Below are 27,179 nucleotides of genomic sequence, written 5' to 3'. Positions count from 1 at the left end.
TGATGTGTATGTATATACACATATGTATTGATATTTTACATATGGAGTTTGAAGGGTATAGCTGTTAAATTTCTATTTCTTAGGTTCTGTGTTAAATAAGAGTTAAATTTTGGTTAGGCAAAGCCTTAAATTTTTTTTTTTCACTCTTCTTTTTCTAGACTGGGTCTCACTATGTAGCTTTGGTTATTTTAGAACATACTATGTACACTAGGCTATCCTTGAACACAAAGATCCACCAGCCTCTGCCTCCCAAGTGCTGGGGTTAAAGGCGTGCATCACTATGCCCAGCAAAGTCTTTCTATTATGGCAGTTATATTTATGGTATGAAAACTGTCTTAGATCTTCAGGGTGCAACTCTTATAAAAATGCTTGTTTTCTATTAACCAATATATAGATGCAACAGATTAATTGGAGTAATCAGAAGTTGTCTCTCTAAATGTAAAGTATTGTCGGTTCTTTAGTGGATACACACATAATAAAGTGTGTATATTTGTGTGTGTGTGGCTGATTTAACTTTTAAGTTGGGTATATTTGGTTTATATAAGTTGGGTTATTTGTTTATATATTTAGTTATTTGCCCTGTGGGTCAGGAATTTGTAAAGTTTTTCTGGAAGTGCTTGGTAATAAATGCTTTAGTCTGTGGATCATTTGGTTGTTATCACAAGTATTCATTCTTGGTATCATCTGTGAGTTATCACAATTAGAGAAAAATTGTCATGTTATCTTGATGCTGTCTGTGTACTTTAAAATCTTTCCTCTGTTAGAGTGTCAAAGTTTAAAGTTACTATGTGCTTTATCGGTTCAGATTTTAAAGGCAGGACCTGGGTGGTTGTTAAAGATTTAGAGTGCAGGATTGAGTGCTGGTCGTTCACTTGGCCTGTGTCTTAGTTGTTTATCCCTCTCTGCTATTGATAAAGTTCTTGGCTATACTCTGGGCTTGTTTCTTTTCTTATTTTTTGTACCTATATACATGAGTGTATGTGTGTATATTGTATGGGTATGGGGAAAAGGGCCTGTCAGGGACAGCTTGCTTGAATTGGTTTGCTCCTTCTACCATGTGAATCCAGGAAATTGAACTGTGGCTGAAAACATCTTTTGCCACCAAACCATTTAGTGACTTGAAGTTATATAGTACTTAAAATCAAAACTGTGTATATTCTAAGTGATTAAGAAAAAAAGTTTCTCTCTCACTTTTAAATATTTTTCGGACAATACTTGAATTGCAAACTGTTTTTAGTAAAGCCTGTTTTGCAATATTAGTAGTAAAGTAACTGTTGAAAGCTGATTTGTGAATTATTTGGTATAGGCATTGTAAAACTTCAATAAGGAAGATTTTCAGCAGTCCTAAGAATAGTGCTTTCTTAGGCTTGCTTCTGATCCATCTCTTACAGAACAGAGGGAGGGTAGCATGGCTGATAGCTAGATTAGAAATTTGCCTGATCACCTCACAGTTATGTGATGTGGGCAAGTTACTGTCTTTTCACTTTCGGTCTGTAAAACAAGGGTAGCTTTGCCAAGTTTCTGGGGCAGTTGGGAGGATTATTTGAGAGAGAGAGAGAGAGAGACACTTAAAACAGTGCCTAGCATGTAATAAGCTAATATAAAAGTTAGCTATTTTTATTTAATTACAAAGCTGTCTCATTTTATAGTCAACCTCTCTGGGGGGAAAAAAGTCAAATACACTTGTAATTTATTTGATTGCTGGAAATTTTACTGTAGAAAAACAATCCACACCAAACGTTCTTCCACTATGATTTCTTTTAAATGAATATTTATTGAAAATAAGCACTTCAGGGTTTGGTTGAGATGCCTTAGCAGGTAATGGCCCTTGCTCCCAAATCTGATGGCCTGAATTGGACCTCCAGAACCCACATCGTGGAAGGAGAGAACCAACTCCCAAAAGTTGTCTTCTCACCTCCACATAGGTGCTGTTGCATGTCTCTGCACACACACCCACACAGTAAGTAAATAAATTAATGAAAAATTAAACAAAACCACATCTGTGAATTGAATTTTGCTTTTTAAGGTAAGGCTAGTAATATAGCAGTAGCTTGTTATTAACAGCTGTGTATCTAACAGAGTTATTTAAAATTAATTGTATTTAGTTTTTTGCTTTTCAGAATAACACAGCCTTTTAAAAATTTTCTTCTGGAAAATTCCAATCATAAATATTACACACTTGTTTCATAAGTTTAGTAGCAAGTCTATTTCTTTTTCAGTGTGCTTGAGAATGGAAAAAGTGATGTCATCTGTCTACTTCACATGTGCGTTTTTGGTTGAATGAATCAGTGCAGGTGGTTATCATCCAAATATGGTAAAATTTTATAACCGTTTATGCAAAGTGTAGATTAAAACAATTGAGTGTCGAAAGTAGGTCCTTAATAGGTTGTAAATACTTGAGTTAAATACTGAAAAATATTGTTGTAGTTGCCGTCACAGTAAGTGGGTGGTGAGTGCTAGGGACAAGCTATATAGTCAGCACAAGTAAACCTCTCAAGCTTTTTATGTAAAGAGGTATTTTAAGGAAACGTGCGTTTATTTTACATTTGCATTTGTAGTCCAAGGAAAACTCTTAAAGTTTTGTTACTGTTCCTAATACTGGCTCATTTTTTTTATTTTCAGTATCTCCTAAATCTTATTTCTTAAAATAAGATACTAAATAACAGTCAATATATATTTTGGCTAAATGTCACCATTACATTAATTCTAACAGTGTTTACAAGTAGCTTCTTTGTTTTTTGAAGCAGAAAATTTCAAACTTGAGACAATTGGACAAACAGACCAACATGCCTGTTTCAAGAGTCAGTTAAGTTTAGAGCAAAACTAGACTTTACTCTTTGACTGAGTACAGGATATCTACATAGGCACAGTAATATTCTGAAAAGAAGGAGTCAAGTTTAAGTTGTTTGCACTAATTTGGGATGTGTTTGTACATGTGTACCATTTTGAGTTTGGAAATTTTTATTATCATAGCTATATCCATATGCATTATTAAACCAACCTTCATTGGCATGAGGTTTACAATGAATTAACTATTTTGACTCTTAATTCTATATAACAGGTGACACTGTTATTAACTATGCCCTACATATTTCTAAGCACATAGCATGTAGAGTACTTCTTTGTCTATATGTAAACATGATGATAGTGCTGTTATTTTTTCCATTTTTGCAGACAAAAAATTAAATGACAAGCTTTGCCCAAGGTCAGGCAGCTAGTAAGTATTGGTATCATGATACAAGCATAGACATTCTGACGTTAAGATCCACACTCTTAGTAATTTTTCTATTTAGTGTAAGGCTAATCAAGAATGTTGTTAGGAAGACGTTAAACACCTACATTTTTTTTTTTTTAAAAAGCAGTTTATTGTGGATGTTCCTTGAAAATAAGTAGATTAAAAACTAAAATGCTGCAAGTTCTATTTGTATTGGCACAATGCTGATTTTAAAAAGACACAGTAGATGAAAACATATTCTGCTATGAATGAAATACTTGGCCAGTCTCAAATGAAGAAAACTTACAGTGCCTTACAGTGATTTTGAGAACATAAGTCCATATTTTTTTTTCTGTTTAGAAAGTGAAAGATGGAAATGAATCAGTAAACAAATTAATAAAAGCAGTTATCAGCAGAGAAGAAAGAAAAGTTAGAAGCTAGAGTTTAGACCAGTGTAGATGTTTTATATAACTTAAAATAATAAAAGGCCAATCCCTAGTACTATGAAAAATACAATAAATCGAAAATTAAAAGCTAAAAAATTTAAGGAAAACTTTTCTTCAGAGAACATGTATGCGTTTATTTTGATATAGTGGCAGTCCCCTAAGAATACTTCAAGTAACTTAGCATATAGTAAGTATGGAGGACTATAAAATAAGAACCAGAAGAAAAAGAGCAGTTAAATCGACATTTTATGTTGCTGCTGCTTTTAATAATACTGGCAATATCATTCTAAAATTAAAAATTTTGTGACTATATGTAGTAGATATTTGTTGTAGAAATAGTTATTAAGGTCTATAATTTTCATTATAAGAAGTAGAGAATTGTTCCGTGTGATTTTCCACATGTATATATTCAATATGTCAAAATAGAATGTAGTGTCACAGTTTCTTTTGGTACTGCAGTTCTATTCAAACACGGGACTAGGAAAAATGCAAGAATTGTTTATGTTTGGTCTTCTGGTCAGGTGTTCTTGCTGTATGTTACCAGTTCTTCTTTTAACACTTTCTTGTGACTGCTCCATACCCACTGCCTGGAAGTCAGCTAATGACATTTTTCTACATAAGTGTTTTGTTTCTGTAACAGGGCCTCACTATGTGGCCCTAGCTGGACTGGATCTCGCTATGTAGAGCAGGCTGGCCTTGAACTGGCTGAGACCTGTGGGCCTCTGCGTCCCTTGTGCTGGGATTAAAGGTGGGCACTAGCATTCTTAGCCCTTTACAAAATACTGTAAGAAAGTTATTTCTCTACCTGTGGTTTCTGACCTTCTTAGTTTCAAAGACTTAGCCCTGGAATGTTTTTTGATTCTTTATACAACATTGACTATAGTTTACCTACAAAGACAGTGTATAAATGATAGTGTTAGGTTCTATTTAATGTGTGTGAAAGAGCCATAGTCATCTAAACACACACAGGAGTATTTGTTTCTTCTGATACTAGTTTATTCATATGGAAGACTGTAAGGCTTCTCAATCCATATCAAAGATAGAGTGATTGCTGTGGGTTCTTTGAGTTAACTGTACTTTCGGACGAAGTAACCGCTGACCTAAAGCCAGTCCTTGAGTTAACTTTAATAGAAAAATTTTTTTGTTTGTTTGTTTTTTGTTTTTCAAGACAAGATTTCTCTGTGTAGCCTGGGCTGTCATGGAACTCATTTTGTAGGTTGTTCTCAAACACAGATTCACCTGCCTCTGCCTTCTACGTGCTGGGATTAACAGCGTGCACTGTCATTGCTGCCACTGCCACTGCCACCACCACCCGGCTCATAGGAGTAGCAAATGATATCCACTTAGCTTTTAGTTGTGTTCAAGTTTTGTTCTTCCCCACTTTTTCTTCCAACAGATTTAGTGTGTCTGGTTTTATGTTGAGGTCTTTGATCCATTTGACTTTAATTTTGTGCAGGGTGATAGATATGGATCTATTTGCATTTTTCTCCATGTAGACATCCAGTTAGACCAGCACCATTTGTTGAATATGCTATCTTTTGTCCATTGTATGGTTTTGGCATCTTTGTCAAAGATCAGGTGTCCATTGGAGTGTGGGTTTATTTCTATTTGATTCCATTGATCTTCCAGACTGTTTCTCTGCCAATATCATGCAGTTTTTATTACTGTGGCTCTATAGTACAGCTTGAAATCAGGCATGGAGATACCTCCAGAAGATCTTTTATTGTAGAGGATTGTTTTTGCAATTTCTGAGTTTCTTGCTATTCAATATGAAATTGAGAATTTTTCTCTCAAGGTCTGTAAAGAATTGTGTTGGTAATTTGATGGGAATTGCATTGAATTTGTAGATTGCTTTTGGTAGGATGGCCATTTTCACTATGTTAATCCTACCAAGCCATGGGCATGGGAGGTCTTTCCATCTTCTGATACCCCAACCAAGGACCATGCATGGAGAGGACCTAAAACCCCGGCTCAGATTTAGCCCTCTCAGTCTACAAGTGGGGTCCCTAGTAAGGGGAGCAGGGGTTGTCTCTAGCATGATCTCAGTGGCAGGCTCTCAAATCACCTCCCCATGTAGGGTGCAGCCTTGCCAGGCCACAGAGGAAGACAATGCAATCAGTCCTCAGGAGACCTGATAGGTTAAGGTCAGGTAGAAGGGGAGGAAGATCTCCCCTATCAGTGGACTAGGGAAGGGGCATAGCGGGAGAAGAGGGAGAAAGAGTGGAATTTGGAGGAGATGAGGGAGGGGACCACAGCTGGGACTCTATTGTAATAAATGATGAGACACACCTGTAATTCTAACACTCAGGAGGTAGAGGCAGGATCAATAATTTGAGGGCAACCTGGCCTACATAGCAAGACTCTTGTCTCAAAAAGCCAGAGAAAATAAAAACAAAACAAGCAAAGCAAAACAAAAAACCTGAGACTCACCACAGAAGAGTGTTTAAGATGCCTGTTGTGGTGCATTTTAAGGATGCTTTTTTATAGTGAAACGGTCAGAGTTTAAGTAAACTGCGTGTATCTGTATTATCACAGTATGATTAAATGTGCCTGCAAAGCGTACAGCTGTACCTAAATATTATATACTTTATATCAGATTACAGTTTTTAATACTTATTTTGTGAAAATGTGTCTGGTGCCAGAAAATTGCATGTCTCATGAATGTGCATATATATTCTTTTGCGTTTGCTCAGTGTTACTTAATTGATTGCCTCCTTTACTAGTTTTGTGTGAAACAATGAATTGCACTGTTGAATGTTACCATGTATCTTTCTGGGTTTTAGGTTGTAGAAAATGCCCTTAAAGTGAATCCAGTATTAGGCCCGCAGATGTTTCAACCAATTCTACCCTATGTTTTCAGAGGTGTTATTGAAGGCGAGGTAAGATTCTCTTAAGCTTCTGTGGATATCATTGGACTATTTTAATTATTCTCCTTTTGCATTGAAAAAAACTGTATCTTTTTCTCATTGATAATTGGGAAAAGAAAGCTTTATCGTTTGGATCATATTAGTTGAGTAAATTTTGAGGATAGTTATGAATTTTTTCATTTGCTTCCTCATATGAAAAGTTTAGGTTTCTATTTGTGTCTATTTGTGTATAAGATGAGAATTGGTGTACATGGAAGCCAGAGTTTTTGTTGTGCCTCATTCTTCCCTTCCCTTCCTTTCTCTCTCCCTCTCTCCCTCCCTTCCTCTCCTTCTCTTTATGAACTTGAAGTTTGCTGTTTGGCTAGCCTGGCTTGTGCACAAGACCCCATCTTTATGCTTGTACCAGCAGATACTTTTCCCAGTGAACCATCTCTCCAGGCCCTAATTTCAGCTCCTGAATAATCTGTGTAACAATAAGCAGCAATGATATAGATATTTGTAAATAATGCACGTATAATACACAAACACATATATACGCATATAGTCTATAGTTACTTAAAAATTTTATAAGAATTTAAGCAATATTCATAGATGAAACACCAGAGAGCAACACAGAGGACAGTGTTTTCTGTCCCTGAAGGGGAATGCTATATCCTATCCTGTTGGAACTGTATCATTTATGCTTGTATCTTAACACAGTTTTATATGCCCTTATATTTTAATTGTGCAGCGGTATCCAGTAGTGATGTCCATCTATCTTGCTGTGATGGGTCGAGTCTTACTACAAAATGCCAGTTTCTTTTCTTCACTTCTTAATGAGATGGGACGTGAGTTTAATCAGGAGGTAAGAGTCTGCATGCTTAAATTTAAGGAAGTCTGTGGCCATGTGAAATAGCGAACCTTTTCATAAGTTCTTTTGAAGCATTGAAATCTTTACATTATAAATCTTTTATCAATTTGAGTTTTATCTGTCACTTGGGGTAGGAGTAAGAACAATGGTCCTTTAAGTAGCAGGTCAAAGTCTTGCAGTTTGTTCTCATTCAAAATAAGTCATTTAATTTTTACTTAACTATAGAATAGAATTTTGATTTGTTTATAATGTACTTTTTTTACTGACTCATAATCTCAAACAGGAACACTTTGTATATATTCATAAGTTGTCTTGTTTCATTTCTTTAATGAATTTAATTTCAAACTGTGGATTGAAGAAATTGCTGTCCTTATAATGGAAGGTGACCTTTGAAGCAGCATAAGAGTATTTAAAAATACTGGGGTTAAAACAAAATGCTGAGTTGTGTGAAAAGCTCTTTAGTGCCTTAGTTACTTGTGACTAAATATGATATGTAATATTCTGTAGGAAATTGGTGTTTTCAGTCACTAATCTGTTCAGGTTTATGAGATGTGGAGACAGCGTTTATTTCACTCATGTATTTAGATTGGAAAGAGACAGTGGCTGAAATCTTTTGACCTGTGGTAGAAATAAATCTGTTTCAGAAGACCCAGGGTTAAAAAAAAAAAACAAAAAAACGACAATTTTGCTATGGAGAATTAAACCACAAATTTGACATCTTAGCTTTTCTTTTTTTTTCCCCCCAATGAATTGCTTAAGAAAAATATTTTTATTATTGTCTTTAGCTGGGATAGGAACTGTTTAAACTTTATTCAGTTTAATTCAGCAAAATTTTTGAGTGATTCTGGCAATGTATTTCACAGTATAAATTTTATGTTTTACCAGATAGTATTTTAAATCTTTATCAGAACTTTTTAAATTATCATTTATTATAATTTATTCCATTTGTATCCCAGCTGTGGCCCCTTCCTCATCTCCTCCCAAATCTAGCTTTCCTCCCACTTCTCCTCCTATGTTCCTCCCCTAGTCTACTGATAGGGGAGATCCTCCTTCTCTTCCATCTCACCCTAGCCTATCAGGTCTTATGAGGACTGGTTGCATTGTCTTTCTTTGTTCCCTGGCAAGGCTGCACCCTACATGGGGAGGTGATCAAAGAGCCTGCCACTGAGTTCATGCCAGACACAGCCCCTGTTTTCCTTGCTAGGGACCCCACATGGAGACTGAGTCTATGGGCTACATCTGAGCCAGGATTTTAGGTCCTCTCTGTACATGGTCCTTGGTTGGGGTATCATTCTTTTCAAGGCCCCCTGGGCTCAGGTTTTTTTGTTTTTTGTTTGTTTGTTCGTTTGTTTGTTTTGTTTGGCTCTGTTGGTCTCCTTTTGGAGCTCCTGTCCCTTCCAGGTCTTTCATCTCCCCCTTCTTTCATAAGATTCCATGTCCTCTGCCCAAAGTTTGGCTATGAGTCTCAGCCTCTGCTTTGATACCTTGATACCTCTATCAGTAGAGTCTTTCAGAGGCCATCTGTGATAGCTCCTGTCCTGTTCCCTGTCGTCCTCTGCTTCTGATGTCTATCGTGTTTGCCCTTCTGAATGAGGATTGAGCATCTTCCCTATGGTCAATAGAGGAATTTTGAATGGCAGAGGAACACTTAAAAAATGTGCAACGTCCTTAGTCTTCAGGGAGATGCAAATCAAAACAACCCTGAGATTTCATTTCACCTTACACCCATCAGAATGGCTAAGATAAAAAACTCAAGTGACAACACATGCTGGATAGGATGTGGAAAAAGGGGAACTCTCCTTCATTGGTGGTGGGAATGTAAACTTGTACAATCACTTTGGAAATCAATCTGGCACTTTCTCAGACAGTTAGGAGTAGGTGCTACCTCAAGATCCAGCTAGACCACTTCTAGCTATGTATCTAAAAGATGCTCAAGTATACTGCCACGGACCGGCCCAGTCGGGCTCCCATCGTCCGCAGGAGAACAAGGCTTTGGACAGGAAGACACGGTTTCAGCGATGAATTGACAGACAGAGACACCTTGATGGTTTTGACTCTGCTGCAACTTTACTGAAGTCAAGCTAGTATTTTTATAGTGGTCTCACAAGGAAGCACCTTAAAATTGGCATGCTTTCCAGAACATTCAGACTTTTACCAAGGATACAGAGTTTATGTTTTAACATAGGGCAGTGCCCACAAGAAATCTTTGCCTAGAAACTTTCTGATCAACGCAAACAAAAACCCCAAACTATGGTTTCATTATCACTGACTAGTGAAGAGGAAAGTCAGGAGCTGTAATAGTCCTCCGAGCCAAGTCAAATACCTGCCAAAGTCTAAACACACCTTTGTCAACCATCCTCCCTTATGTCCTGCTAAAGATTTATTATGATCTTCCCTAGGAACAGGACGCTGAAGGGAGGGGTAAACTCATGCCAGCTGTACTTCTCATGTTATTTTTTCTTAAAAAGGAGCCTATTATTTTTTCACTATTCTTAATGCCTATTAATACTAAATCTAATTCATTACTTTTCTTAAACTTATTTTTATTAAAACCTTTAACAATCTACTCATAATAAATTTCTTTATAAAGTTAGTTGTGCTGTTTCAGGAGTCACAGAGAAAGATCAAAGAATTCATCAATCCAGCCCCAGAGCCACAACTGGAAAAGCGTAGAAATCTCAGAACATGTCTCTTTTCCAAGTGGGATGAGTCTGCCAGGGACCTTCCAGGGGGCGAATTTCTGAAGAAAGCGAATCCCCCGCCCTGTAGTATATGCTACTATGGCGATACTGGCGTGGGTGTAGCATATACAACAAGGACATTTGCTCAACCATGCTTGTAGCAGCTCTGTTCATAATAGCCATAAGGTGGAAACAACCTAGATGTCCCTCAACAGAGGAATGGATAGAGAAATTGTGGTATATTTACACAATGGAATACTACTCAGCAGTTAAAAACAAGGAAATCATGAAAATTGCAGGCAAAGGGTGGGAACTAGAAGAGATCATCTTGAGTGAGGTAACACAGAAGCAGAAAGACACACATGGTATATACTCATAAGTGAATTATATAGTGAATATATTCACTCATAAATGAATATAGGATAAACATACTTTATCAGAATTTAATGATAGCATTTCTGTTCCTATCTCATTTTTGAGATTTGATGAGAGTCCACAGTGCTAGTAAATAGGAGAGTTGGAATGCAGACCCCAGTAACTCTGTCTTAGTATCTTTTGTCCTAGTGGTACATTCCTCAGCAGATACTTAACTATGAGGTTCATAATCTCAAAGTATTGGATTTAATATTTTTTTCCTTTGCTCACTGTAGCTCCCAGATAATCGACACAGACCTATTACATTTATTAATAAGCTTCAAGCGCCATCGCCAGGCTGATATTGATCTGTTCCAACCTGTCTGTGCTAGCTTGGCCTGCTTCCCAGCCATGTGCCCATGTTCCTTGCCATCTAATCTCTCCCTGGCTGCTCCTGCTTCATCTTTATCCTCATGGCAACGTGGCCTTCTTCTTCTCTTCTCCCTCTCCTCTCTCTCTTTCCCTTTCTGCCCCTCTCCCTGTCTCTCTTTTTTCCTTTTCTATTCCTTGGAACCTGCAGACTGAAAAGGGAAGGCACCCTAAATCTCCTTCTAGTTATTGGTTGTTCAGTTTCTTTATTAGCCAATCAGAGATAATTGGGGAGTAATTTTTACACAACATTGAGTCAGGAGGTTCCTCAATAGAAATGGCAATATCAGAATCTGTTAGCATTTATTTCAGCAATTAACAGTCAAATGTAAGAGACACACCTTAATACAAGGTGAATGAATGTCACCACTACAGAAAAATACTTAAATACTCTAATAATGTAAGCATTGTGCTAGAAATACAACCAATATACTATGGAAAGAAAAACTATCAACTACATTAACAAAACAGTTTTTAATTAGAAAAATAAAATAACCTGTAGTTATGTGTCAGCATTGGATTTGGTGAAATTCAAATGTATTTCATTGAAATACTTAATTGTAATAAACTATAGATATTTCTGAGCTCTTTTTTAAGCTTTAAAATATTAAACATTAAAATTACAGTTCTTATCAAACACTTAAAATAACCTTGCTTTACTCCTCATATAATTAAAGCACCATGTAAGAGCTATCCTATTCACCCTTGGTAACTTTGAAAGCAAGTACTTTTTTTTTAAACTTAAGTGACTTTATTATTATGGAAGCAATCTACTATCCTTTATCTGTAGCTTTCTCCAGGCCTATTTTTTCTTTCTTTGTACTTTTCTTTTTCTTAAACTTGAGTTTTTAAAATTTTTAACATTTTTATTTTTGTGTGAATGTGTCTATGCGGGTGTGTGTACTTAAGTGTGGGTGACCACAGAGGCCAGAGTGCCAGATCTCCTAGAGCCGGAGTAACAGGTATGCTGTGTAACAGCTGCAAGCTGCTGGATGTGGGTGCTAGGAATCAAACTCGTGGATTCTGGAAGAGCAGTATGGCATGTGCTCTTCTCTCTCTCTCTCTCATGTACACTCTTTCGTTCTTTCTCTTGCTCTTACTCTCGCTTTGTGTGTGTCTGTGTTGTTCTTTTCTATTAACAAGGAGTCATTAGTAGAAATGTAAAGGGAATTTCTATCCTTAGGCTATTTGAATGTTTATCTACTTTTTATTTTCACCCTCCATATTGTTCTGGGACTTAGAGTGTGTGGTATTAAATCTCTTCAGGGTATTTCTTTTGGAGTTAGAATTGACTTTTAACTCATAATTTGTGTGTGTGTGTGTGTGTGTGTGTGTGTGTGTGTGTGTTTTACAACACTTTACTGTAATCTATTCCTTTACTCTTCAATCTCCTACTCTTTTTAGGACTCCATCATCCTATCCATTCGCTGTTTTATTTTGCAGTTTCTTGAAAGCACCTTTCTCTCATGTGCTGCAGAATCTTTATATAGTGTGTGTTTCCCTTTACCCAGAGCAACTGTCTCTTTGATTCCTAATCGATTTTATTCTAGTTTAAAAATGTATCTTCTGGGAATCTACGCCCATGTCTTAAGCTTTTTGTTTCGCTCATGTACTCAGTAATTTTGGGAGCAATGTAGTCATCATCAAGGAAAGTGAAGTACCAAGAGTGAATACCTCCTAAAAGTTTGTACCTTCTGCCCGTTAAGTGTTCATCCTAATTTTGGTCCTGCTTATGTATCATGACTCTGAGCTATGGCCAGTGTGCGAGGAGTAGTCTTTGGTTTTTATAAAGACCATGAAATAGAAGAGGTTTTACTTTTTTTTTTTTTCAATTCAAAAAATAAAAACTATTTTTTTTTTAAAGTGATTTTTCAAGACAGGGTTCTTTGTGTAGCCTTGTGGCTGTGCTGGACTCACTTTGTACTGTCAGGCTGACCTTGAGCTCACAGAGATCCTCCTGCCTCTGCTTCCCAAGGATTACAGGCGTGTCCCATTGAACCAGGCTAACAGTAGCATTATATACTGACATGAACATTATAGTTTGTTGTAGGAGGACAAATGGCCTGTCATTTGTTTGCACATTGTTTATTGGTGATATGGACAATGAGCAATTGTTATTGGGGCTATAGTGGCCCACAAAGCCGAAACACTTGATACTTCACACATTTTTGTAAAAACCTGCTAACTCCTTGTATTCCAGTTGCTTATTGAGTAAGTTTCCTGCTGTCCAGCTTACTGTTAAGTGTTGCTGTTTATTAAATATTTTATAATAAATGAAATGTGGTTTAAATAAATTTATACTGAAATATTTGGTTTTGCTGATTCATTTTTTATTTCAACAGTGTATATCAATGTAGCCTCCAGTTTTAATCAATTACTTTTTTATCTTCTCATTGTTTGGTTTATCTTTGAGATAGTATTTTTCTCTGTATAGTTTGAGGCTGCTCTCAAATTCATTTTTAGGTTAGACAAGCCTCAACCTCTCAAGTATTGGATTATGAACATGAGGTCCTACATGACTTATTAAGTATATTTAATAATAAAACTTCATAGTTATTTTTATAATGGTTTTGATTTGCTTTTTAAGTATTTTTACATTACATTAATTTCAATAAACTTTTATATAGCATTATACCATTTATTTTTAAATTAAATATGAATTGTAGACATAATGGTATAAACTAGACTGTCATGCTCCAGGTATACGCTAGACTGACTTGCTCCAGTATTATAGTAATAATTTTACAATACCTCTCAGTCTAAAGGCATATCACCTCTTCTAGTTATAAAGTAATTAGGTTTAAATAATATCATATTGATTTATGTCCTAATATACCTTAATATTTATTAAAAATAATAATATAGGGCCTAGAGAGATGGCTCAGCAGTGAAGAGTGCTCTTGCTGAGGACCATAGTTCAGTTTCCAGCACCTACCCAGGTTACACACAGCTTCCTATAACTCCAGCTCTGAGGAATCCAGTGCCCTTTTCTGGCTTCCACCAGTACTTGCATATGTGTGCACAAAGCTTGACACAGACACGCTTAAATAGTACACATAATTTAAACATCTTTAAAAAAATACGTAGACATCTAAAATCATTTTTATTTTATTTTTAGAAGACACAATTACTTTCTTTTTTTTTTTTTTTTCCCACAATTACTTTCAAATAAAAGTGTGTTTGTCTGTTGGAACAAGACTTTAATTTTTAAATCATGATACTGTGTTAGACATATGTACCTTAATTTTCTGTTCTACCCTGACTGACTTTTGGGTCCTATTTTAAGGATAAGAGTTAAGAAGATTGCAGTGTTAAAACTGGGAACTTCGTTGAATTTAATAGTTCCTGGAACACCTGTGGACGTTGCTGTTTTTTAATTTTTATATTCTCTGAGTTCATTGGACCATCTCAGATGCAATACATACTGCAGGGAACTCAAATATAAATAGATTTCACCTAGTAACTGCTGGCCTGTTAATTAAAATCATGTGACTGTTAAGTAGGTGAAATATAGCAGTCTTTTTTTTTTTTTTTTTCAAAATAATTTATTTTATGTGCATTAGCATAAAGGTGTCAGATCTCTTGGAATTGGAGTTACAGACAGTTGTGAGCTGCCATGTGGATGCTGGGAATTGAATTCAGGACCTACTGGAAGAGCAGACAGTGCTCTTAACCATCGAGCCATTTCTCCAGCCCCAAAATATAGCAGTCTTAAAGTAGAAAAAGAGTAAGATTCTAAAGTTGACTTTTATGTGACCGGATTTTTAAGGTAGTGGTTTGGCATTAAATATTTATTTCTTTAAAGGTGATAGTAGCAGAAAAGTATAAATAAACCTGATAAATATGTCATTTAATATTCTCGATCTATTTTCTTGATCTTTCCTAGAGAAGGAGTGAAGGATATCTGCCAAAAGACAGGCCCCCTGTGAATGTTAATCCAGTCTAAAAACGTTCTCACTGCAGTGCATACCCTTGTGTTGGAACACATCATTGAGCGCCTTTCCCTTGCTGAGTCAGCACATAGAATCAGCCAGCTCTCCTGTTCTGCACTGTGTAGATTTAGTTTATTTTTAGCTTCATTGACATTTATAGAAGTTGTAGGAAGTGATTTACTCTTTTTCTTAGAGATTCTGTAGGTTGAAGTTGCAGGCATTCTGGTCCTCGGAGGAGGGATAGCAAATCAGACTAGCAAATTACAGAACATTGAAGAGTAATCACTAAATTGAAAAACAACCTATCATCTAAATAGAAATATGTGTACTTGGCAAATTTCTAATGAGAATGGTCTTAATTTATTCATTAAATGATGTTATTCAAAAATACTCATTGGCTACATACAAGTTGTCTTTGTCTCTCATTAATTGGAGTCAATTTTTTATTTTTCTTAAATTTCTCTCCAAACCAAAGCTTATCCCAAATTATATCAGTTTTGTGGTTTCATAATTGAACTTTAACCATGTCTTAGGTTTTAGCTGTCAACAGCACTTATTCATGTACAAATAAAATTTCAGATATTCTGAGATGTTTTCTTTCTTCCAGATGGACCAGCTTTTAGGAAATGTGATTGAAATGTGGGTTGATCGAATGGACAATATCACACAGCCTGAAAGAAAGAAACTTTCAGCTTTGGCTTTACTGTCTCTTCTGCCTTCTGATAATAGGTAAGGAAATGAAACATTGATTTCTTTTTGTATATTTTTATGTGTATTGGTGTTTTGCCTGCATGCTTATCTGTTTACCATGTGTATGCAACGCCCTTGGAGGCCAGAAGAGGGTGTTGGATCCTCAGGAACTGGAGTTACAGATGGCTGTGCGCCACTCTGTGGGTGCTGGGAACCCAGGTCCTCTGGAAGTGCTCTTAAGCTCTGAGCCATCTTTCTAGCCCAAAGCTGGTTTCTTTTTAAACATAACATAGCTTGGCCTGGTGTCATACACCTATAGTCCCAACACCGTGAAGACTAAGGCAGCCTGGACTGTAGCAAGAATACCTTAAAGGAAAAAAAATGATTATTCTTTGAGTGCCCAAGAAGCATGCGTCCTGAGCCCACAGCTGCAGTGGTGAGTTCTTAATTCTCTGGTTACTACCCAGTTTGTGGATGAAGAGCTTTGTTTTCCATCTTTCTTGCTTCAGCCACTCTAGAAGGACCCCCTCCTCTCCTTTTAAAGACATAAAAGCAGCTCTGAAGGCATGATACTGTATGAGAAAGATGACTTCAATATGTTAGATCTTCATATTTTAGGGAATTTTTAGAGAATTTACCTAATGATAAATTAATGGCATTAAGTCTACTAAGTTTTCTGCAGTTGTTCAGTATAACTTCATATGTCCTTTCTGTTTTAACCGATTCTTAGCTAAAATAATTTTCAGATTCTTAATGTTGAGTTTGAATTTCTCTGCCTTTTTTAAAGGTTAATAGTATTTTCACATAGAGGGTAATATTGCCCTCAGCTCATGTTTGCTTGTTTTTTTTTAATTGAAAATAATATCTAGGCTTATTTACAAATGCCATCTTTTATTGTTTTCAAGAGTTTTTCTTAAAATTCTTAGGTTAAGCCAAACTATTACTTGTAGAAACAAATGATAGTAATCCTTTGGTGTCTGCTCTCTAAATTGGTGATCCATTTTTCAACTTCAGAAACATTCAGTATGTGTGTTTTTAAGAGCTTCACACAGACCTGTTCTTTGAGAATTTTGAGTTTCAGCTTCAGGTATGCCCCAGTTCACCGTAGTTAATGTAAGCTACTTGAATGATTTACACAGGGATTAGCAAAGCAACAAAATGTATGCATATAGTGTCTTGCTTTCTTGGAGAAAATGCTTTGTGATAAGATTTTCTGGGTATCAGATTTACTATGCCTGCCTTGATTGGTCATGTGCTCACCTATAATTCTCATCATAAAAATATTGTATGAAGAGTTAGTGTTTGGGAATTTATTTTAATTTAAGAAATTGTCAAGTCATTATATACTTTTATAAACTCTTTAAGTTTTTGTTTGTTTGTTTGTTTAGTTGTTATTGTTTGAAGACAGTGTCTGACTATGTAGTCTGTTTGGCCTCAAACTTAGTGTGTGGGCCAGGTTGTCTTTGAATGTGTTCCTTCACTTCTGCCCTTTGACTGCTGGAATACAAGTATGTGCCACCAACCCTGGACATTGTGATTTTTCAAATACATTAGATTAGTAGTATTTTAAGGTAGAAAAGTAGGTTCTGAAAAGTAACATTTTGTTGTTTTGTTGTGATAAAGGCACCAAGAATAGGTGTTTTATACATACAAACATATATATATATATATTACATATATACATATATATACATATATATATATACATATATACAGGTATATGTAGTATATTATTATTTTATGTTACATTATATATTCTACTATAATATATATTATTATTGTATGTTATATAATTGGCTCACAGTGTAAGCTAGAAGTTCAGAATCTTGTAGACCCTCTTCCTTTTGTTTCCTGCCTCATGAGTTTTGATTGGATTAACCTGATTATTCCAAAATGGATAGTCATCATAATAGACTTAAATCTTCATCTTGTTTTTTAAATTATACTAAGGATATAAAGCCATTTTCATGCAAGTACATAATGTACTTAAAGATATTTCCTAATTTTCATCTTTTGAAGTAAAATTAGTCCATTGTAGTATTTATCTATAAGCCCTAAAGTCAAAGAGAAAGAATTTGAAGCAAGATTCACTTGCCTTTTCTTTGTTTGTTTTATTTTCCTTCCTGCCCTTTCTTGGGGCTGGAATCCTGGGCCTTTCTTTATATAGCAGCTCACTGTCATGGGAACTAACTGGTGTTCCCAAGAACAACATTAATCTCTTCCGTTAGCAGTGTCCCTTATGATCTCATTACCTTCTACTAGATGCCACTTCTGTGAAGCTCTACCACCCACCTCTCACCATTGCCCCATGGAGAGTCGTGTTCTAGTCAGGCAGTTTCCACCTCTTGTGGTAGAAGCATGTTTCAAGTGGTTCTGCCGAGCTGTCTCCCACCTGGGGAAGCTTATGTGATACAAAAGCTTCTGGCTTATATTTGATTGATTGTTGTTTACTGATTGACTGTTTTGAATGTTGTGAAAATCATATGTAAGCACATATACTTTGGTTGTTTACAAATTGTGATGCCCGAGTTCAGATCTTCTATTACTTTTTGACTATAAATGAGTTGTTTAATTTCTTTGTATTTGTCTCTTTAACTATGAAGCCAGGCCAAAAATAATGCATCTTTTAAAGCACTGATGTTGATATAATTCATCTAAGAATTTGGTGCATCCTTCCCAAATGTTAATTGTGTTATGCAGTTCATATTAAGGAACTAGTAGTAATTTCTTGCTTTTGTTAATGCTGTAGTAGCTACTGTAGTTTATTGTATTTATTGCACAGAATGGAATGTTTAATATTTAATGTTCATGTTTGAGAATAATTATTGTGTTCTACCAAAAGAAACATGTTCTTAGATTAGTGAGTACATAGTGTTATTTCTGTATCACTAAACTGTTTTTGATACATGCAATGTCATTTTCAGAGGAGCACTGAACTACTCCGTACATGTGGATTTGGCATTTATAAGGGCACTATTAGGTTTTTAATAAATTAAATTTATGTGTGCCAGTCTATGTGCTGTGGCAGGTGTGTAGATGTGAGAAGACAGCTTGAAAACTGGTTCTCTACTTCTGTGACATGGGTCCTGTGAACTGAACGTCAGCCATGGTGGTGGGTGCCTTTTCCTGCTGGGCCATCCCCCTTGCCTCTCCCTAATCTATTGCTTTCACTGTTCTAGCTGAATTTAAATGAGTTTTTACAGACACAGACAGAGTTGTTTTCTTTTTGTGGGCATTTTGTCTATAGTTTTCACTTAGTGATTTTATTCGTAAGGAATGTTAGAAGGGGTATGTTGCTACTTGGAAAAAGAATTTAAATTAAGAACAAGTTTCTTTTGGCAGAATGCAGTGATTTTATGTAATTTTATAAAGGTTATTTATAGTTACTGAAAGAGAATTGTGTAGTCACACCCCCTACCCCTTAAATTTGCAGGTAAGAGTACATAGAGACCATTCAAACGGAAAGGCTGTGGAGGAGCAGGAAGCTCTCCTGTGTTCTGATCTTTTTTCTTCTTCCCTTTATTTTGAATTTAATAGACTCATCCTTTCACTCTTTCCTGTGACTTGTTTGATTTAATTGAAAATAATGTGTATAGTGCCCTCCCCACTTTGTATGTTACTGAAAATAATTTAAAAAATTATTGATGGCAGTCAGATGTCCATGGCTAAAAATATATAAGTAGTTCACTCAAATCTATATATTTATATGTGGGTTCATATGTATGCTGTATATGGCACATATATTGAAGTCACAAGACAACTTCTGAGAGTTGGTACTCTCACGTTGTGGAGACAGGGTCTCTCTTTTTCTCTGTCATGCTGTGTATCCTGGGCCTAGATGACTCTCTTGTTTCTGTCTCTCATCTCACTATACAAGTGCTGGGATTAAAGATGCATACCTCTGCATCTGGCTTTTTTACATGATTCTGGGATCCAACTCAGGTTACTAGGCTTGCTTGCCCAGCACTTTTACCTGCTGAGCTGCCTGGCTGGCTCCTAAATCTTTATTTAAATAAAAAAAAAAAAAAAAATAACTCAGAGGCAGGTTTCTTTTCACGCTAAGTAGTCAAGCTAGTTGAGACATTTGTGTAGAGCGGAGAGTCATCGGGAAGTTCTTTTCCTCTTTCTGCAGGGTGGGCATGTGCACACATGATGTGTGCATGTGTGTGAAAGCCAGGTCCAGCTTTGGGTGTCTTCCTCAGTCTGTCTTCACTTTATTCTTTTCACGGGAGGCCCTAACTGACCCTGTAGATGGCTGTAGATTTAAGCGGGGTGGGCGGCCAGCAAATCCCAGGGATCTTCTCCTGCCCTGCCTCCCTCACAATGGGCTTGTAAGTGTCTGAAGCACAGTCAGCTCTTCTGACTTGGGTGCGAGAGACCTGAACTCAGGCGTCAGACCTGCATGGTGAGCACTGCACCTGCTCAGCCATCTCCCCGCTTCTCCCTAACCTTCGTGCCAGCACAGCTGATGGTAGGAATTTAGTGGGGAACTGTATAGTCTCCTGCCGCCCAGGCCATATGCCTAAATTTCTTCAGGTACTGAGTGATAGTAATCAGTATTTTATGCACAAAAAATATTTTTTAAAATTTAAACAGAAAAATCTCAGGATAATGTATTCTTTGTTAATTATTCTAAATTATTGGCTGATTTTATGTGCTGTTTTTAAATGAATAAATCTTCAAAAAGTGTTTGAAAGTAAATATGTTAATGCATTTAAAATTTCTTGGTGTGGTAGCCCATGCCTTTCAGCCCTGACTCAGGAGGCAGAGGCAGGCAGGTGTAAGGCAAGCTGGCCTCTGTGTACAAGAGGGTTCCAAGCTGGGCAGGGTTACATAGTGAGACCCTGTCTCAGAAAAATAAAAATCATTTTATATGCCTTTATTTCAGTGTGCTTCTTCTGCTAAGTAATTGTGTTGCTGAGCCAGCAGATCCTCAACTCCAACCTTAAAAATCCAGGTGTGGTGCAAGCTATAAACCTGTCTCTAGGGTACAGACTAGCTCTGGAGCTCTCAGTCAGTGAGTTCAGGCTCAATGTGAGAACCTGGCTTAAAAAGCAAATTGGAAGTCCTCCCCTGCTATCAGGCCCTAGCCTATCAGGTCCAATCAGGACTGCCTGGATCCTCTTCCTCTGTGAGCTGGCTAGGTCACCCCACAAAGAGGGATAGAGCAGGAAGAGGGAGGGAGGGTGGGCCCGGGAGGAGATGAGGGAGGAGGCTATAACTGGTATACAAAGTGAATAACTTAATAATAATAATAATAACAATTAAAAAATAAAATGTTTTTTTCAAACAAAAAAAGCAAGTTGGTGAGTAATAGAAGGGGACACTAGTGTCATTGCTTATCTTCATACACACGTACAAATACACAGAGACAATATGTTTTGTTGATAACTAGAGACAACTTATTTAGATTTCGAATACCTCAAGTTTTCAGGCATTTGGCTTTTAAAACCTCTTTCAAGTTGTAGGAACTACTTAGGTGTATATATTAAGTAGATTGAACGCATTCTGAAAAAATACATTCCTGAGATTTCCTTTCAACAATACTTTTGAAGCATAGATAAACTGACTTCCTGCCTCTCAATTTCCTGTATCCATGGCAACCCCTGTTTTACCCGTTGACTGTAGAGGAACCAGTGTGAAGAGTGGCGTTTCCTGAGCAAGCCGGGACTTTAAAATTCAAAAAAGGTGGAATGCAGGAGGTCAGCAGTGGCCCAGAAAGAAACTGAGTTAAGGAATGGTGCTCTTCAGATTTAAAACAAGAGCCTTTGCCTAAGTAAGCCAAGTGGTGTTATGATTTCCTTATTCTTGGTAAGATTATTTAAGTACAGACTTGTAGCTGAAATGAATTTTGTGGAAAACTACAGCTTGATTTTTCTGTAGTGTTTATAGTTTCATAAATTGTTACTTGATATTAGGCTTTATGTAAAATATGGGGTATGCATTCAAAAATTGTTATCCTCACATCATTTGCTGTGTTTCTTGTAGTCGGTTGTAATAATGTATTTTAGCAAACATTTTTCAGTTTATTGAGTTTGAATTATCTTTGCTAAAGAATGGGTTTCATAGGTTTGATTGATTGCTTTGTTAGCAATTCTATCTCAAATGTTCATTGTAGCATATGTCACTGTCATATGTGTTAGCATACGGTTTTGGCTTATCCTAGTATAAATAGATTACTGAAGTTTTGGTATTTTGAGACTTTTGCTTTAGGACCTTTCTTATTTAAAGTTTTGTCTTTGGAGTCAGTTCTAATGTGGAAAAAATATAGACTGAGTTACATGTGGATTATCATTTTCTCTTCCTTGCCTGTGTTTATTTCTGATTGTTACCTGATTTTTTGTGTGTGATTGTATAAAGGAATACTAGGATATTTGTATTCTTACCAACTCTTCCTGGGAAACAGACTAACAGGCCTTTCACAGTCCTTAGAATTTTCCTAAAAGTACAGTTTTTTGGTATCTGATTGGAAATAATGTCTCATGTAAGTGAAAGTGAACTAATCGTACTTAATTCTCTTGTAACATTTTATTTGGGTAACTAATATTGTTTATGAAGATCTAAAAGGCTTTGTTCCATTAGATCATTTGTATTTTCTATCTCTAAGCAGTTTTATAAAATGCTTAGAGCCTGAACTATTTAAAGGTCTATCAGAGCTTCATGATTGTTATTTGCAGTCTAATTGGATGTCCTTTACTCCAAGAAGCTTGTTTAATGCTCTATAAATGTCTGTGTTTACGGAGGACTTGCCACTGTGCTCGGCAGCATTACCTTTGTTGTGCAGTTGCTCTCAGAGTCTTGATTCATTGAGCAGTAAAAATTTAAGAACATAGATCTCAGAGTTTCAACATCTTGTAGCCCTTGATTATTTGTATCTAGAAAGTAATAATTTAACAAAAATGCCCTTAAATGTTTTTACAAAAGTACCATTAAATGGTCTTACAAATCTTGATACTGTCATTATGCCCTTTGAAACATGACAGACTTTTGCACTTAAAAGTGTCATCAATGTAAAGTGCCCCCTCCTAAAAAGCATGTAATGATTATAAACGTTACTAGGGATGGGGTTAGTAAAATTAACAATCTTAAGCATTTGATCTTAACTGATAATTATTTAGACAATTTAAACCTGATACATTTAGCTTGTTAAACAATTTAAGTTAGAAACAATAATCTTAACATTGATAATGATACATTTGAGAATATGGGAGCATCTTTGAAGATCCTTAATCTGTTATTTAATAATCTTACAGAATTACATCCAAGGGTCCCTAAGCCATTGTCTTCATTGACTCATCTTCAGGCAAATTCCAATTTTGTGAATGCAAACTTTTGAGTCTTCAAGACTGGCTAGCCTCGTCAGCCATTGCTGTAAACATCTGTTATCAGAATCCCTTATCAGTGTGTGGCAGAGCAGTATGATATAGTAAATGGACCGACATTACAAATTGCCTTTGCCTTCGACCAATCTATCCAGAGCTTGGGCTGTAAAAATCTCTTCATATTCATCACGAGACCACTGCACTAATGATGACCGGGTATAAAGTAACCACACGTGGGAACCATTTGGAAAACACTGTGACTGAGAGCATTACTGTCTGGGAACGGATCCGTGCTTCACCTGCCAGTAGAGTTTCTCAAGAGAATACACCTGGTACTGCACTAGAGACGACTGCACTTTTACCTGTGCAAATACAGCTTACTACTGTTAACTTGAACCTGGAAAAACACAGTGCTCTGCCGATTGATGCCTCTTCTGTGTCAGGAAAAACACCTCTCACTTGTACCCAAGACGTTGAGAAGCTGAATGAGGCTTTTGACATTTTGCTAGCTTTTTTCATCTTAGCTTGTGTTTTAATCATTTTTTTGATCTACAAAGTTATTCAGTTTAGACAGAAACTAAAGGCACTAGAAAACTCAGTGGAAAATAGAGTTGAGTATTACAGCTTTTATCAGTCAGCAAGGTATAACGTAACCACCTCGGTTTGTAACACCTCCCCAAATTCTCTGGGAAGTCCTGGCTTGGAACAGATTGGACTTGATAAACAGATGGTTCCTGACAATGGGGCACAGGTCATTCTCTTTGAACATTCTGCTTTATAACTCAACTAAATATTGACTATATAAAACCCTGTAGTACCATGTGGACATAAAACTTAATCCTTCTTATAGAATTATGTAATATCATTAAAGTGTTTACTAGTTATTTGAATAAAGTGCATTTATTCTCTATATATTTTCTTTGATATTGACCATGATAAGTAGCCAACATTCTGAGTACTGAACACCATGTTAAATATCTCACAAATCATGTTTATTTCTAAAGTCTTGTAAGATTGTACTGTCTATATTTAAATTACAAATAAGGAAAAATAGGGAGAGAGCTTAAGTAATTTTCCAGAAATAGTATGACTTATGACATGTTTTACGTATGTTTGACTTGAGCTGACACTTTTCATTTTATGCTTTGTTGCTGTGTAGGCACTAGGATTATAATGTTGAAAAATTAGTTGTGGCTCCTATCCTTGCTAGAACTTGAATCTGGGAGATACATGATTAGAATACAGTATGCTAAGTGCTGCTCTTGGAAACTTTTTTGCTGTTTGTGGTGATAAGGGTAACTTTATGAAAAATTTAGAAGTATTAAAACTATCATTTTTGCATAGAACCACACATCTCCTGGTGTCAAGAGGCAGAAGCAAGCAGATTTCTGTGTGTTCCAAGCCAGTCAAGGTTATATAGAAAGGCCATGTGTCAAAACTAAGGCTAAGCAACAACAACAGAACAGCAGAAACAAAAAACACTGTTATCAGGAAACAGAAACCCAGTGAAGACAGCTGTCAGAAAGGTTACTCTGTTAGAAAGATTAATGGCCAAGAAAGACTGCTGCTCTCTAGGACCTAAAGTTCAGTACACTTAAGAGTTACTTAGGTAGTGTGAGATTTGCAGCTAAATGGAGCAGTAATGGGTTTCATTTTTTATCCTGAGGACCACAGGCAGCTTTTGAGGAATTGAAGCAGTAGAAAGATATTATGAAATTAACCCTGTTGTAGACAAAATTTACTCTTTATAGATAGAACAAAATTGACAGGGTAAGAAGCAGAACCATTAATCCAGGCAGAAGATGCTAGAGGCATGTGCCAGGGTAGGGGGTGAGGGGCAGAGTGGATATCAACAGTAGTGCTGAAGTTGAAGGACCCGTTTTGGTGATTGGTTGTGAGGTCATAGGTTAAGGAGAACTAAAAAATGTTAACGTTTTCACCATAGGCAATTCTGTACTACATTCTGGAAGCTGAGAAATAAATATATAGAGGTGGGTGTTCAAGATGATCAGTTTTGAGTTGATAGACTTGGAGTATATTCAATGTCCCCATGTAAATACCTGGCAAGCAGATGTTCAGGATCAAGGTTTAACTGGTAAAGCCAGTACACATTTATCATCTAACACATTGAAAATAAACATTTGCTACCAAAGCCACAAGCGCTTAGGTCATAATTTTGAAAAAACAAGTAAGCAAGGAAGATTAGGACATGAGCTTTTAGACTCTTTAATATAGGTATTTATTAATGGAAATCAAGTAATGCAGTGATTTCTCTATCAGTACACATTTGTAGTGTATACTGCATAATATTAAACACATAGTAAGCTGGGCATTGGTGGTGTATGCCTTTAATCCCAGCACTTGGGAGGCAAAGGCAGGTGGATCTTTGTGAGTACGAGGCCAGCCTAGTCTACAGAGTGAGTTCCAGGGCAGTCAAAGCTACACAGAGAAACCCTGTCTTAGAAAAACACACACACACACACACACACACACACACACACACACACACACACACGGCAGAAAAAGAAAAACAAACAGTAAGCATTTGTGATGGTTAATAATGACCTGAACCACAAATAAGTAGATGATCAAGTATGTCTTGTGTGTCCTTCCTTTCTATCCAGTTTTTATACTTTATTAAAAGTTAGTGTTATCCATATGATACTGTTCTAAAGCATTCTGATGTGTTTAATCATGTAGTAATTTTAGCTTTTATAAGATAGGATTACTTATAAGGAAATTTTATATTGAACAGTGCCTCAAACTCAGATTCACCCAGAAGTCTTTCTATTTGTGCCCCATTTCTACCACCATAGTCTTTCTGGATTGGGTGGGTATGGAACAACCAATCTGTTGGTTTTCAGGTTTGGTTTTGTTTTGAGACATAGTCTTTCTATGCAGACCAGGCTGGCAGAGTGTTGAGATTAAAGGTGTGTGCCAACATACCTGTCTAGTTCTCAGTTCTAACAAGTTGCTGAAACTGCTGGTTGGGAGACCGGGGCTTGAAAACCGCATAAAGATATGTGAGATAAAAATGAGAAGGATCTGAGGAATTCGTTTAACATGCATTGGAAGTGGTAACAGGGCTGAGAGATGCTCAGTGGGTAAAAGGTACTTACTCTGCGAGCCTAAGGACCTGGCTTTGAATCCTTAGAACTTGCAAACGTGTAAGTGTGTGTAGTTGCCGAGGGCCTGTGGAAGGTGGGAAGCAGAGACAGGAGAATCCCTGCGAGTGTCTAGGCCAGCGAGCCTGGCATTAAGCAGCAGAAAAGAACCAGAGAGCCTGTCTCAAACAGGGTGGATGGAGAGGATGATGACCGAGGTTGTCCTGTGCCGTCCACTTGCCAGACACAAGTTCACTTAGAAAAGAAGCAATGATAGCGATTTCGTCTGCACCCACTCCAGAGTTTTCAGTGTTCAGCTCTTTCTGCCTCGTTGATGATTTCACGTTGGGGGAGTGGTTATATTTAAAAAAACAAAAAACAAAAAACTTTCCGTTACATTATTTATGACTAAAATGAACGTTTTGTTTTTTTGTTTTTTTTTTTTTTTTTTTTTTGTCATGAGGTATTTTATTGATGTTTCTTTTGTTTGTTAAGTCCTCCAAATTCCTTGTATTCCAGTTGTTTTCATTTAATAGCTAAAGGTACTTTTAATGGAAGAAAATGCAAACAATGCAGAAGTATGTTTAGTAAAAGGTAAAAGTTTCTTCATGCCCCCAAACTGAATCTTGTCTTAAAGACATTCAGGAGAAAGATAACTGTATGTTTGGAGTTTAGAAAAATCCATATGAGGAGATATACTTTGATCTTAAAGGTCCCAAACGTAAAGACTCCAGTAGTATGAGACAGAAGCTTAAGCAACAGTTTTTTTTTTTAAATCAACCATTTTACATGTATTTTTATATATTACTTATAATTGGTTTGGAGTCAACCAGAAAACTTTAGTTCTATCAAGAGCAATCTATAAATGGAGCTTTAGTCAATCAAGTTGGTTTTTATGAAGTATTCTTTTTGTGCTTTGTCAGCAGGTGCTCTCTTTAAAATGTTAGTCAACTCACAGTTTTCTGTGGGCATTTTAAGTTTAAAAACACGAAATATAATTGAAGCAATATGTGTGTATGTTTTTACTACAATTTCTCTATTTTATTGTTTTATCTTTTGGTTAGCCTTATAAAGCTTACTTGTCCATTTTTTAATGTCTATATCTTTCTATCATTTATTACAAGTTCTTGCCTTTACCATTTACAAAAAGTGCTCTGAAATACTCAGGCTCTAATTTAAAATAGTTACATATCAGAGGGATATTTTAGAAACTATCTCTCTCTTTCAGAATAACCGAATGCAACTAAAACATTCTTGTCAGTGCAATAAAGATATTTTCCTACAACTGAA

The 27,179-nt window shown here is 36.4% G+C and overlaps 2 protein-coding genes across 3 annotated transcripts in view; both read left to right on the top strand.

Annotated features, from left to right (window-relative positions):
• Positions 1-27,179, top strand: part of Ipo11 (importin 11) — a 180,572-nt gene that overhangs the window by 100,496 nt on the left and 52,897 nt on the right. The window contains exons 25-27 of the mRNA XM_055601950.1: positions 6,444-6,539; positions 7,258-7,371; positions 15,381-15,502. Coding sequence (XP_055457925.1) covers positions 6,444-6,539; positions 7,258-7,371; positions 15,381-15,502 — 332 coding nt within the window. The remainder of the gene's footprint in view (positions 1-6,443; positions 6,540-7,257; positions 7,372-15,380; positions 15,503-27,179) is intronic.
• Positions 21,159-23,597, top strand: Lrrc70 (leucine rich repeat containing 70). Of its 2 annotated transcripts, none has more exons than XM_055601949.1 (2): positions 21,159-21,239; positions 22,717-23,597. In XM_055601949.1, the coding sequence occupies exon 2, from the start codon at positions 22,991-22,993 to the stop codon at positions 23,564-23,566; it is 576 nt and encodes a 191-aa protein (XP_055457924.1). In that variant the 5' UTR covers positions 21,159-21,239; positions 22,717-22,990; the 3' UTR covers positions 23,567-23,597. The 2 variants fall into 2 exon arrangements, with proteins under 2 accessions (XP_055457924.1, XP_055457923.1); XM_055601948.1 differs by having other exon boundaries at positions 21,230-21,274.

The sequence above is a fragment of the Psammomys obesus genome, unplaced genomic scaffold (assembly GCF_907164565.1).
Source record: "Psammomys obesus unplaced genomic scaffold, mPsaObe1.curated_primary_1811, whole genome shotgun sequence".
In the NCBI taxonomy this organism is placed as follows: Eukaryota; Metazoa; Chordata; class Mammalia; order Rodentia; family Muridae; genus Psammomys; species Psammomys obesus.
This window is presented reverse-complemented; position numbering and strand designations above follow the sequence as displayed.